Raw genomic sequence first — 13,605 nt, 5'->3', positions numbered from 1 at the left:
CGAGGTGACCGAGCACGGATGCTTTGGGGGTCGCTCCCCCGTTGAAGGCCGCCGCCGCCGCCATGTGATGCGATGTGCCGGTGAGGAGTTGCGGGCGACGGCGTGAGGTGAGGGGTGAGCGGCAGAAGCGGGCGGGGGTCTCCAGCAGCGGGCGGAGGCCAAGCTGTGCGGCGATGGTGGATGAGGGGATCGGCGGGGCGGCGAACGGTGCGGGAGGATCGGTGTGCGGCGGCCCGCCTGTGTTGTGGCCAGCTGTGGCGAATGGCTGGCGTCCGTTAGGAGGAGGAGGGGGTGAGAGGTCGTGCGGGCGTGCGTTGGCACTGTTTTTTTTTCGAACGTGGGCAGAGTTAGCGATTGATCGAGCGTGACTTGTTGCGTGGTTGGTAGCGTTAAACACAGAATGATTAAGAGCCATTAGATTTTGATGATGAATGGATGTGATTGTTTGGATCCATCCCTCTTTTTTTCTATAGTGGTAGTAGATAGTAGATAGTAGATTTTCTTTTTTTTAGACAAAGTAGATAGTAGATAGTAGACTAGTGGGAAACCGGAGGGCCGGAGACAACCGCAAGCCCAAGAGCCTCAGGGCCTATGATGCGCAAGCGGTTACGTTTTCGCCATCCATTTCGAAGCGGAGGCGCGCGCCTGCGGTTCCGCCACCAGTTGCTGCAGCCTCAAAAAGAAAAGAAAAAAACAGTTGCTGCGACTCATCCCCACCCCGCTCCGCTCGCCCTTCGCCACCGCGACGGCAACCGCCGATGGCTCCTCGTCCCCGTCCCCCTCATTCCCGGCCTGGTAACCACGCCGTGTTCCTCCTCCTCGCCGCGGCCGCCCTGGTCGAGCCCGCCGTCGGGGTGGAGATCCTCTCCAAGTCCCGCCTGGAGCGCTGTGCCCTGGACTCGGGGGCCGGCGGCGCCCTCGCCTGCGACCGCAAGCTCGTCCTCAACCTCGCCGTTCCCAGCGGCTCCGTAAGCCTATCCTCCTCTCGAGCCCCGATGGAGTCGTGCGTTTTGTTTTTTTTACTGACGATGTGTGTGTTCGGGGGCTCGATTCAGAGCGGCGGCGAGTCGTCGCTGGTGGCGCAGGTGGTGGAGGTCGAGGAGAACGATGCGCAGGCGATGCAGACGGTGCGGGATCCCCCCGTCATCACCATCAACAAGTCCGCCGTCTACGCGCTCTACGCCCTCAGCTACATGAGGGTAAAGCCCCTCTGCCTGTGCCCCCCCCCCCCCCCCCCCCCCCCCCTGACTAGCAGACCGGAGTCTGGTTTTTCTTATGAATAGCTAGTAGGAATAGGATGCCACTTTCCACTTCAAGACTTAGAGCCAAACAGCCTCCAGCCATCATACAATGCTGCCCGTTCCCATCACTTTGCGGCCCTATCGTATCGTAGCGTTGCTGAAATGTCGTGTTCTAGGTTTTGGAATGGACACATCATAGATAAACAGGGAGTCGACGAAGCGGGTTTCCTAAATGTTTTAGAGCTATCGAAATATTGGAATGCCATTCAGTATGTTCTGATATTGCTAGAGTGGGACCGTTTATGCTTACGTGTTTTGCATCTCCTCATTTGTTATAGCAACCCCATTTGCATCTGAAAATGTTTTTAGCATTTTGTTGTCTGATTGTTTTTATATGCGGCTTGTTGCACTGAAAAGTTAGCCGTATCACTGATATCAACTGTTACCTACCAGTAACACTATACTCTCTAACAAATCATGTGAATTCGGAGCTGATTTATTGTCTGTGCTTGTTTCTTCAGGATGTTGCTTATAAACCAGAGGAAATGTTTACCAAGACACATAAATGTGAGTCAGATGCTGGTGCTGATGTTGTTGGAGTTTGTGAAAGGTAAAAAAAAAACTTTGGGACTCGATCCAGTTGATAGGTTGTCATCATCATTCGTCAATATTTCTGGGAGGGATTCCAATTGGCAGGTCTTCGTAATCACAGACCCACCATTTCAGTTTTAGACAGCTATAATCTGTGCTGTAGCACTTTTGGTGCGAGTTTATTACAATAGTATACCATTTCCTCTCATGGCCATTCATATCTTCAGACTTTCCCTCGATTTCTGCATCCTTCTTTATACATATTTTCAATGCCGTATAAACTAATGATGTCTATTTCATGAATATGGCTAGGTTATGGGATCAGAACGGTCACGTAGTTGAGCATACAGAGGTGAAACGCACTGGCCTTTGTCATCCTTATTATCTCAGTGTCTTGAGTAGTAACAATATTGAACCAAACAGTTTTTGACCAAATAAACCGCGGATCTGATTGCTTTGGGCATTTTTTTCCTCGCCTACGCATAGCTTTGGTCTTACATGACTTTGCTAGGTGCCCGTGTGTTTTTGTGTATGTGTGTTGGTGTTGGTTGTGTGCATCATAGCTATGCAGAGGCCGGGTGTGTCCTCATAGTGTTTGTATCCTCTTGATGCTCCATTTTGAGCCAATACAATCCACCCTTTGTTGATTTCTTTTTGAGAAAAATAAAGGCACATATGAATTCTTTTCAACGTGCTTGTGCTCTGCATGTCATATACTCGTTTAGTTTGTGTTATTGTATTTTACATGTAGCTATGATCTACTATCTCATAAAAAAATGATATACTATCTCATGATTCTACTGTTTCCTCTCTTTTCCACGGTAAATTTAAAGTTTCCTCTACACTTTGACATTGCACTAGCCGGTTTGCTGTCCATGTGGGCCTAATCGCCGTGTTGGTTCGTCATGCGGATCAATTTGTGAGTTAACAAATTGATATTTTTTTACCATTTCTGCATTTTCAGTATAACATTGTGTCACACCTTTCACATGCATCTTCCTTGCAGTTGATAAAATGATTAAAGGCAAAGCTAATACGGCTCACTGTGTACGTTTTCCAGGTGATTGGTATGGGCATTACTTGTGAGATATCTTTGTAATATTTATAAATATTGTCTTAAGAACTCCACCTGCTGAGTTCACTAAAAGAAACTTGAATTGGCACGATATCCTAATATCTTGTACTTCTTATTTCGGTCTGACATGGTCGTAGTACTTCCTTTTCGTTGCTAACATCATCAAGTAGGTAGTAAACATTTTGGGGATTAATGGTGATCTAGTTTATTTATTTATTTTTAAGTAGAATCTTAGAGAGTATATGCTCATGCCAAACTTATATGCTGCTCACATCATTCCATGTTTTTTTAATCATTATTCAGGTCAAAATTTGAGTAAATCTGTGTATCACTCTATCTCCATTGCTTATAAACAGGTTTCATGTTTTTGGAATTAAGAGAAGTTCACTTGGGTTCAGCATCAGAGTACAAGTAAAGAAAGGCTCTTCTGTAACGGTAGGCACTAAAATTCTGCACTGTTACTTGTAAGGCTAGTATAGAATACAGACTCTTGAAGAAATTACCATGATTATGTACATGCTGACAATATGTTGGCACAAATAGGCACAAGCAAAATCAATCATCCTGATGATGATATTATTTTTCACATGCCTTTGCTATCCGGAGTTCTATCAAGTCTGGGGACCTTGGCTTACTGCGCTTTTATTGTTCGATCTTGTGCCCCTTTAAGGACTAATATTCTGAATATTCTATTTATTTATCAAATCAAAGTAGCGTCCAAATGACTACTTTTCTGTTCTTATATCTAGTTTGCTGTTTTGGACTTTGAGTATGCAAAGCACTCACGCAACAGCAGTATGCCTTTATCAATTAAACACTGCACTGCAGGAGGTTATTGTTAGTCCAGAGAATAGTACAGTTGTTTCTAAAGATAACTTTCTGAGGGTAAATCTCATTGGTGACTATGTTCGTTATACAAGTATCCCAGCATTTGAAGACTTCTGTCTTGTGACTCCACGGAAGGTATTCAGCAAATTATGATACGTGTATTTCTCTCACGTGACTTCATAATTATCTTCTATATCTGAAATATTGAAGGGTGGTGGTGACGGTCAACCACAAGTCCTTGGCGACGAGTTCTCCAGGTGGATGCTGTTGGAGAGAGTCCGGTTTACATTAGATGGTCTTGAGTGCAACAAGATTGGTGTTGGGTATGAAGCTTACAGAAACCAGCCTAACCTCTGTGGATCACCATTTGGGAGCTGCTTGTACAATCAGCTTTGGAATTTCAAGGAGGTAAGGTTGTGCATTAGCAAGTGTCAAGTTTTCTTTTGCAAGGATAAGTGTCAAGCTTCTTGTTCCTGAAGCACAATCTGCTAATATTGTAACTGTTTAGTCATGAGTTTTTATTTCACCATTTTTCTTCAGTCTGACGACAATCGAATAAACAGAAACCAAGAGCCCCAGTATATTGTGCAGGGAAGATTTGATAGGATCAACCAACACCCGGTTATATTCCCACCATTTATTCTTGAGTCCTGTTTTTATGCTGGCATTGGATAAAGCATTTGATACATACCCATCACAGAATGCAGGAGCTCATTCATTCTCTATTGGAATCACAGAAAGTCTGAATACTAATTTGCTGATAGAGCTGAGTGCTGATGATATAAATTATGTATACCAGAGGTACTGATAATAATTACGCAATTTTATTTTGCATTTACCTTGCACTGATTTGTCAATTTCAGGAGTCCAGGGAAAATAATTGACATTAATGTCCCTACATTTGAAGCCTTAAGCCAAGTTGGTACTGCCAAGGTCACAATTAAGAACATTGGCAAACTGGAAGCTTCATATAGCTTGACGGTATGCATCGCCAAGGAAATTATAATTTTCTTTGCAGGGAAGCAAATGCCTTTTGATATATTTTTAGACAATTGTCTACCTTTTGATAGTTCATTAATTGCATTAATTTTCTTTTCTCTTAAGATAGATACGTCCATGAACTGATTTCCTACCCATCATTCTTGTTGTCCTTGCATGAATATCCTTTCTATTCCCTGCATACCTACATGGACGCACCCACATCGTTCGACTGAGATATATTTGACTAACATATTTCACATTTACTTTGCTTATAAAACGGTTGGATTAAAAATTTAGTCAATGATTTACTTGGCCTCCTCAGTTTTCCTGAACTCTGATGACTGCCTTACTCCTTTTACAGTTCGTCTGCTTAAGTGGCATCAGTTATGTGGAGGTATATTTATTGTGGTATCGGTGTTTTCTGTTTTTATTTGATTGACGAGCTGCAACACATCATTTCAGTTAATTATTCATCAGCACAGTTTCCTGCTTTGGTTATTTTCTCATTCAGTTTGTTCTCATGAAGCTACCCTGCAATTTCATTTGCAGGAGCAATTCTTCATCATGAAACCTGGCCAAGTGCTTATCCGCTTATTCTATTTGCGTTCCTCATCAGACCAAGCATCAAAATATCGCTGCTCGGGTGAGTTAGAAACCAAAGACAGCTCATCATTGTCCTTACATCCAAAGTCCTATTTTAGGAATGAACATGGGATTTGTTTGTGGTCGATTGCAGCTATTTTGAAAGGGTCAGATTTCAGTGAACTTGACAGAGCAGAGTGCCAGTTCTCTACTACAGCCACAGTTCTTTGACAATGGAACACAGGTTCTGAAATGTTTGTTCCCTTGAAGTGATCCTGTTAGGATTCATTAGCTTTTGTTTCCTGTTAAAACAAGCGCAGGGAGATAGTTAGAGTTGCCTACAATGTTTCATCCCAATCTTTGATGTCAGTGTATCTCTTGCCTTGATAAACTTTTGTCAGAGTATCACAGATCTGTGTTTTCGCACGATCCAGATCCCCTTTTTACCATGACAAATAATTGTGTTGTGCTGTTCCAATCTCTGAGCTACATACATTGCTTACTGCCCTTAAAACCCATGTAGATCGGCCCACCGAAGCAGCATAAGAAGGGTGGCATCAGGGGTTTCATTGAAGCCATCGAAACCTTGTGGCGCAACACATGGGACAGCGTGATCGATTTCTTCACCGGCAGATCATGCAGGTAATAATGTTTTCGGTAGTAATTCGGATCCGGCTGTGCCTCTTACTCTTTCTGATCATTTTAGCTCATCTATCTATTCCACTCCCTCTGAAACAGCACCAAGTGCACGAGCTTCATGCTGATGGTAACAAACCTAACGGGGAGACGTACTGGACTGGACTTCCGGCGGCTGCCGGCGACTGGCGTGATGCCGATCCCCTTCTTCCCCTCTTCTTCTCCTTCCTCTCCTCCACCCCACCTTCTTCCCTAGCTGATCCACTCTTCCCTGCTCTGTCGCTACTTCTATCTCTGTTTCCTTTCTCTCAGATCCCTCTCCTTTCCCCTTGTTCCTGCCGGATTCAAGCCGGAGGCGATCTTTCTGACCGGATCTGATGCGGCGTCGTTCGATCCGACCGGATCCAGGGCTTCCTTGTCTCCTCCGCAGAGTCCATCCCCAGCCTTTGTTGTTCTTTCTACCTTTCCCGTCTTCCACTCCTCCAATCCCCTTGTTTTTGTTTTCTGTTCCTCTCAACTTGTCCCACTTATAATCTTCGATTCAAGTTTCCCAAAACCTGTTTTGCTGGATCTGCTTTTGCGCAATCTTTTTGTCTGGTTTAAGCCCTCTCTCTCGCGCAGGGGTCAGCAGTGCATCGTCCTTAAGGATCTTGGGTGCCATGAAAGCTATAGCGTGGAATTGCCGAGGCATGGGCCGGAGCCTCCGCAATGATCGTATGCTATTTCTGGCTAATCTGATCCGTTCTACTAAAGCGCAGGTAACTTTTGTTTCTGAAATAAAATCTTCTAAAGTGCGATCAATTGATCTAGTTAATAGATTTGATGTTGCCAACAGTTTTGTTGTTCCTTCGAGAGGGGCCTCTGGAGGGCTCTGGCTAATGTGGAATGATGATCTCAAAGTCACTATTCATGCTGCTTCCTTCCACTATATATTAGCTACTGTACTTCATGTAACCACTGGTGTCCAATTTTGTTTGGTCTGTATATATGGTGATCCCTATCATAGACAAACTACTGCCATTTGGAGTGAGATTTCAACTTTTGTGTATGATAATCTGGGTCTGCCCATGATGTGTATGGGAGACCTTAATGACATCTTGTATGATACGGATGGTTGTAACGGCAATGTTAACTATTATCGTATGAATGTTTTCCGCTCTCTTGTTAAAAATTGTGGATTCTATGATATAGGTTTTAGTGGTCCTGCGTATACTTGGCGTAGTAAACAACACACTTCGAAACCTATTTATAGACGCCTTGATCGCTGCTTGGTTAATTCTGAATGGTGCATGCATTATCCTAATACTAAAGTCCTCAACTTGCCTATTATTCTTAGTGATCATGCCCCCATTCTAGTGTCTACTGAAGGTACTTTTGTTAAACCTAAGCAAACATTTAAGTTTGAAAATTGGTGGCTGCTGGAGGAAGATTTCGCTAGTTTTGCTAAATCTGCATGGAATAATTGCTCAGTTCACTCCTTTGCAGCCAAAACCTCTTATTTGGCAGGTTCCTTAAAGATGTGGTGCAAGAAAAAAAATCCTCTCCAGCAGGATCTTCTTGACCTAGAATCGAAGATTAATCAAATTCAACAACTTCCCTTGCAACCGCAGAATCATGCATTGGAAAGTTCTCTTATTTTCAGGTATGAGCAAACTCTTTCTAAGCTTAACCAATTCTATAAGCAGAGAAGTAAGAAAGGTTGGGCTACTGCTGGAGATCGTAATACTAAATTTTTCCATCAAGCGGTGGTTAAACGTAGGAAGAGGAATATTATTTGTTCTGTTAAGGATGAGAATGATATGATCCATTTCAAATCTAGTGCTATCACTAACACTTTTGTTAATTATTTTCGTTATATTTTCTCATCTCCCGATAATAATGCTGATAGGCCTTATCTTGATACACATTGGCCTAGTGACTCTCTGGATCCTACCTATGCTCTTCCTGATAAACATGAGGTTTTACAGATTCTCAAAGAAATGAAATTGAATGCTTCTCCAGGGCCAGATGGGTTTAATGTTGAATTTTATTTGGCGGCCTGGGACTGGATAGGAGATGAAGTCACTCAACTTGTCATTAACTTTTACACTACTGGTATTTTGCCTCCACATATTAATGACACTAACATTGCTCTTATTCCGAAAAAGCTTGTGCCTCAAGTTCCCATGGACTATCGCCCTATTAGCCTTTGTAATGTTGTTTACAAAATCATTGCGAAGTCGCTTGCTAATAGGATCAAGCCTCATCTTCCTGATTATATCGATCCTGCTCAACAAGCTTTCATTGAGGGTAGACGTATTAGTGATAACATCATTATTGCCCAGGAGATTGCCCACTCTTTCTCTCTTAAATCTTGGAAACACAGTGCTTTCATGCTTAAGATAGATCTAGCCAAAGCTTTTGATCGTCTAGAATGGAATTTTATTGTGTCTGCTCTTGCTCGTAAAGGGCTGCATGGTCACTTCATTAATTTAATTCATGCATGTGTTTCTTCTCCTACGTTCTCTGTGCTGATTAATGGACAACCCTCTCACAAGTTTAGGAGCTTTCGAGGTATTCATCAGGGCTGTCCGATGTCTCCTTTTTTGTTTGTTATTGCCATCAATGAATTATCTATTGCTCTCAACGAAGCTCTTGCTGCTCATCATTTGCAGGGTATTTCGCTTGGACCAAATTGCCCTTCTATCCACTCTTTGTTATTTGCAGATGACTTGATGGTTTGTGGGCAAGCCAGTCTTCAAGAAGCTCGCACTATGGCTCATCTTATTAATCATTTTTGTTCTATCTCAGGTCAAACTCCAAATTGGGCCAAATCAGCCATTCTTTTCAGTTCTCATGTTCCTCAAGCTATGATGCAGGATATTAAGCAGATTTTCCCTGTTTCTAATCTGGATAGCAATTTCACTCATCTTGGTCATCCACTTGTTCTTCCTGCAAAAAGAAGAGCTGCTGCATATAACTTTGTTCTAGACAAATTTCTGAATAAGTTGCCCATTTATAAAGCTAACATGCTTTCTCATGCTGCCAGACTTGAATTGATTCGCTCGGTTTTCTCGGCTATCCTTGTCTATTACATGGCTAATATCTTGTTTACGAAGAAATTCATTGCTAAGCTTACTGCTGTTATTAGGAATTTTTGGTGGACAAGTGTTCGAGAAAATGACTCAAAAAAGAGTCTTTGCCTTAGAGCATGGAAGGACATTTGCAATTCAAAAGATGAAGGTGGCTTAGGTGTCAGAAATTTAAAAGCTATTAATGAGAGTCTTCTTATTTCTGCTGCCTGGAGGTTAGCCAAGTTCCCTTCTTCTCACTTGCATCTTGTGCTTAAGGCTAAGTACTTTCATGATGCTTCTATCTGGACAGCTACTGCTATTTCTCCCAAATCAGCTTTCTGGACCTCTATTTTGAAATTGTTGCCTAAACTTAAAGCTCATTCTTTTTATCAGTTATCTCAAGGTAATATTTCAATTTGGAGCACACCTTGGTGCACTCTTTGGAGCTCGGTTCATGATCATCTTATTGCTCAACAACCTGGTTTTATATATCCTTCTTTAGTTAAAGATCTTTGGCTTCCAGGTCAAAAAAGTTGGAATCATGATCTTGTTTTCTCCCTTTTCCAGCAACCTTTGGCCTCTCTCATTGTTCAAACTGAAACTATTGATGACGAAAGTCCAGACTTGCTTTGTTGGGATCTTACCCCTAATGGAATTTGTTCTTCTAAATCTGCATATAAACTCTGTTTACAGGAGATTCATGCTAATCCCAGAAATGCGCCTGCTACTCTTCCTTTGGATTTGTTAGATTTTCTCAAATTAATTTGGAAACAGAAGGATTTGCTTCCTAGGGTCAAAACTTTCGCCTGGAAATTACTTAGAAAGGCCTTGCCTACGGGTTTGCGAGCTGGTCGTTTTTCCATTCATATTTCTAAAAATTGTTGTCGTTGTGGCCAGCAAGAGGATGAGTTCCATCTATTTTTTCTGTGTAACTTTTCCCGTGCGGCTTGGTTTTCCTCTCCTTGGTTCCTTCGATCGGATGCTTTAATTCAGGGCCATTCCACTATGCATTCTGTTCTTTTTGACTTGCTTCGTATGGGACATCCTCATGGTTCTATTTCTAGTGTTTTAAATTTTTTGTGGTGTCTCTGGAAGGCTAGAAATGATTTTCTCTTTGATAGAAAAAAGGCTCTTCCCCACCAAGTTCATATTGCAGCTCTTGCTTTAGCTTCTGATTGTTATGATAATCTTCCATGTTTACCTTCGAAGCAGGATCAAGCTCATAATCAATTGCCTCCTAATCAGCTCCCTATGCAAGGTAGAACGCTTAAGACAAATCTGTTAATTGTTGGCCCTAAGATCTATTCTGATGCTGCTTATAGGACCAAGAAAGTTCCAGGTTTGTTGCAAGGAGAGGTTGCTACAGGTGTGGGAGTGTACATCTCTATGCCCTTCAACCAAAAGGAAATTAATGTGCAAGTTCAAGCTTCGGCTTCTCCTACTTCTACTCCTCTGCAAGCTGAAGCATTGGCTCTTTCTTTTGCTGCTCATCTTGCTTCTCAATTCAATATTGCGCAGCCCACTTTTCTTTTGGATTGTCTTGCTTTAGCTTTGGCTGTTGCCTCAGGTAATATTTGTGATTCTGCCACCCCTTGGAATATTAGAAAGTCTTTGGCTAGCTTTTTCAAATGTACATCTAATTTGCAACCGCGCGTGTTTCATATTTCTAGAGAAATCAATGGTATTGCTCACAATCTTGCGCAACAGGTTTTTTCTTCTGATGGGCACACTCAACTCTCTTGTTTTGCTGCTACTCATTCTCAAGTTTCTTGTCCTGTGTTGCCCCTTCTTTCAAATTTCCAGATTCAGGGTTTTAGAATTCATACTATACATTGCTACTAACAACCTTGTTGTGCATGGATCTTCTGCTTCTATTCACAGTGTTGCTGTGCTGGCTTCTATACTCTCTCTCTCTCTCTCTTTTAGGATGCGCCTTTGCCAGATTAAGGATGGTCTTTTTCAACCTGCTGGTTTCTCACAGGAAAAGGAATCCTCTTCCATGTTGTGCATTTTGCAGAGTTTGCCAAGCTGAGGCCAGTTGACGTCTTAAGCTCTGCAGGATTAAATTTAGAGGCTTGTATTACACCTGCATTTGGGTGCTTCAGTACACTTTCAAGTCATCTTTGTTTGGCACACTTGTTGTTTTAGTCTGTCTGTTGTCTGTCTTTCTGTTCTTCTGATCATGGTGTTCATCAGTTGGGGTTTCCCTCTCTGTCTTTCAGGATAGTTCCTCAGCTCATATAGCCTTAGACTCTGCTTCTCTTTCTTTCAATTTCTTGGCAGGTCTATGTAATGCTTGATGTACTCTGTCAATGAGCTGAATGAAATTGGCACCTGTTGGTGCCTTCTCTTGTTCAAAAAAAAAAAGTGCACGAGCTTCTTGGACCTGAGCTGCCACATCCAGTACATATGCATCGGCTGGCTCGTCATGTTCGGCCTGCTGCTCACCACGCTACCCGCTGGTCCGTAAGCATTTCGTATCGTCAGGTGGCTATTTTTCTTCATGTTCACGACGCCGATGCTCATTTTCTCCGTGTTTTGGGGGTTGCAGTCGCGGTGCTGCTGTGGCTGCTCCACCAGAAGGGCATGTTCGACCCGCTGTACGACTGCTGGGAGGACGTGTTCGGGCCGCCGGAGGCCGCGCACCCAAAGCACCGGGGAGGCCCAGGCCACCACACGCACGCCCACGCCCACGCCCACCACCACCACCACCACCACAGTAAGCACCCGCACGCGCACAAGAAGCGCAGCAGCGGGGCGCCCGGCCAGCACCACCACCACGTTCTCCATAGGCACGCGGCAGCCGACGGTGGTGAGCGGCACAGGGACGCCGGGCACAAGCACCACCGCCACGGCAAGGCGCCGCAGAGGGAGAGGGATGACGGCCGCGGCGCGGAGTACAAGGAGCAGCGTGGGCACCATGAGAGGCACGGCGGGCGCGAGGGCCGCCACCACTCCCGGGCGGCGTAGAAGACGGACGGTTGTGATCAATTGGCTCAATGCCGGTCGATGTATGTAAGACACTTAAAGGAAATTAGGAACTCGTTGCGACTTGTGTGATTCATGTTGTTCATTTCTGTTTGCCGTTGTTACGTTGTCCTACAGAACAACTTTAGTTCTTTTGACATGAGCATCCGTGACAATCGACCGCACATCAAATAAACACAGAGATGTGCATAACAGGCGCGAGTAGAATTGGTGACAAACCAACATCTCAATCAGATAAAAATTTCACATCAGCACAATCACAACTCACAACAAGCACAGATTATTAATTTCACATATTATTGTCTACTTGGCGGCACCGGGATTGTTCCATCCCGCTCACTAGCTCAGGGCCTTATTAACTCAGAGCGGCGTGAAGAAGAACACATGAATCACTTCTTGGGCGGTGGAGTGAGCGCCGCCTTGAGCTTCTGCACGGTGGGCAGGTCGGTCTTGAATGACTTGGCGAGCACGGCATCATCGACGCCGGTGCCGAACACAGTGACAGGCACGGACACGGTGCCAGGCGCGGAGCTGCCGAACGCAGAGAGCGCCACGGCGGGGCTTTGCCCCGGGTTGGACTGGTAGTGCACCAGGCCCTTGGGGAACACAAACATGTCGCCGGCGGCCAGGTCCTGCGTGTAGAGCTTGCCGGCCGTGTCGACGAAGCCGACGGAGAGCGCGCCGTCAAGGACGAGCAGCAGCTCGGCGGCACGGGGGTGGGTGTGTGGCGGGTTCACGGATTCGGAGGGGAACTTGAGCATGGCGTAGGCTACGCTTTGCCCGTTGAGCGCAGGGAATTCCACCATGGTGGCCTTGGTCACCGTGAAGTTCTGCGTCCCCGGCATCGGCATCGGCATGGTCATGTTGCTGAAGCCGGTGTAGGTGAAGAAGTCGCCGGTGATGTTCATCGGTGGCATGCCGATCATGGAAGTCGGCACTACGAAATCGCTGAGGATGTCCGGGTCGCCGGCCACGGCGGCCAACGGCACCAAGGCCAGTGCAACCACCACCAACACCAAGGAGTAGTAGCAGTTGATGGACGCCATTGGAAATGGATGTAGCAGCAAGCTAAGCTAACAGTTTAGCTTTGCTAACCGATTGATTAAGGCTGTGGTTGTGAGATGCTGTGGTTGAACGACTTGCTGTGTTAATTTATACGGAAGAGGTGGGCTAGTGATGTGATGGAGGGTTTGAGAAACCAAGGACGATGGATGCACATTGTGGAACAGCAAGCTGTAACCAGCTAGCGTTAATTGACAGTTTGACACACATCTGAGGAAGAATTAACTGGCCGATGTTATGCAATTCTTGGTGTCTCCAAGCATATGGATATACCTGCAATGCAGCGCGGAATTTATTTTTGCTTCCATTATAATGAAAACTTTGGTGTGTGTCCCTCAAGAAAGAAAAAAGACTTGGGTGTGTGAGTGTGTCTCATCCCCAACTTCATTAATCTGAGAAATTTAAAAATGTAACAACAAATATATGCATGTAATTTTTCCAAAGTCCAAACACAAAAGTCTAACCTATGTATGCACTAGCAATTTACAATAACTATGTTTTTCTTTAAGTCTAGAATATGTAATGTATGAACAAACCAAACTAGCAGCGAGTCGCCAATTGAACCAAT

The 13,605-nt window shown here is 44.4% G+C and overlaps 1 protein-coding gene and 1 pseudogene across 2 annotated transcripts; one reads left to right on the top strand and one right to left on the bottom strand.

Annotated features, from left to right (window-relative positions):
* Positions 1–631: 631 nt before the first annotated feature.
* Positions 632–11,957, top strand: LOC125507258 (protein HAPLESS 2-like; annotated as a pseudogene). The gene is made up of 20 exons (XR_015603543.1): positions 632–968; positions 1,056–1,199; positions 1,763–1,851; positions 2,145–2,184; positions 2,694–2,751; positions 2,839–2,899; positions 3,264–3,342; positions 3,736–3,870; positions 3,946–4,143; positions 4,276–4,356; positions 4,436–4,536; positions 4,599–4,716; positions 5,078–5,110; positions 5,266–5,359; positions 5,453–5,542; positions 5,822–5,940; positions 6,037–6,189; positions 6,770–6,884; positions 11,356–11,449; positions 11,539–11,957. The product of XR_015603543.1 is annotated as a protein HAPLESS 2-like (transcript).
* Positions 11,958–12,239: 282 nt separating this feature from the next.
* LOC125556483 (germin-like protein 9-3) lies at positions 12,240–13,108 on the bottom strand. The gene has a single exon (XM_048719211.2). The coding sequence runs from the start codon at positions 13,019–13,021 to the stop codon at positions 12,365–12,367; it is 657 nt and encodes a 218-aa protein (XP_048575168.1). The 5' UTR covers positions 13,022–13,108; the 3' UTR covers positions 12,240–12,364.
* Positions 13,109–13,605: the final 497 nt, after the last annotated feature.

Source organism: Triticum urartu, chromosome 5A (genome assembly GCF_056163025.1).
Source record: "Triticum urartu cultivar PI428250 chromosome 5A, HENAU_Tu73, whole genome shotgun sequence".
NCBI classification, from domain to species: Eukaryota; Viridiplantae; Streptophyta; class Magnoliopsida; order Poales; family Poaceae; genus Triticum; species Triticum urartu.
Note: the sequence above shows the minus strand (reverse complement) of the source record. Positions and strands in the feature narration are given on the sequence as shown.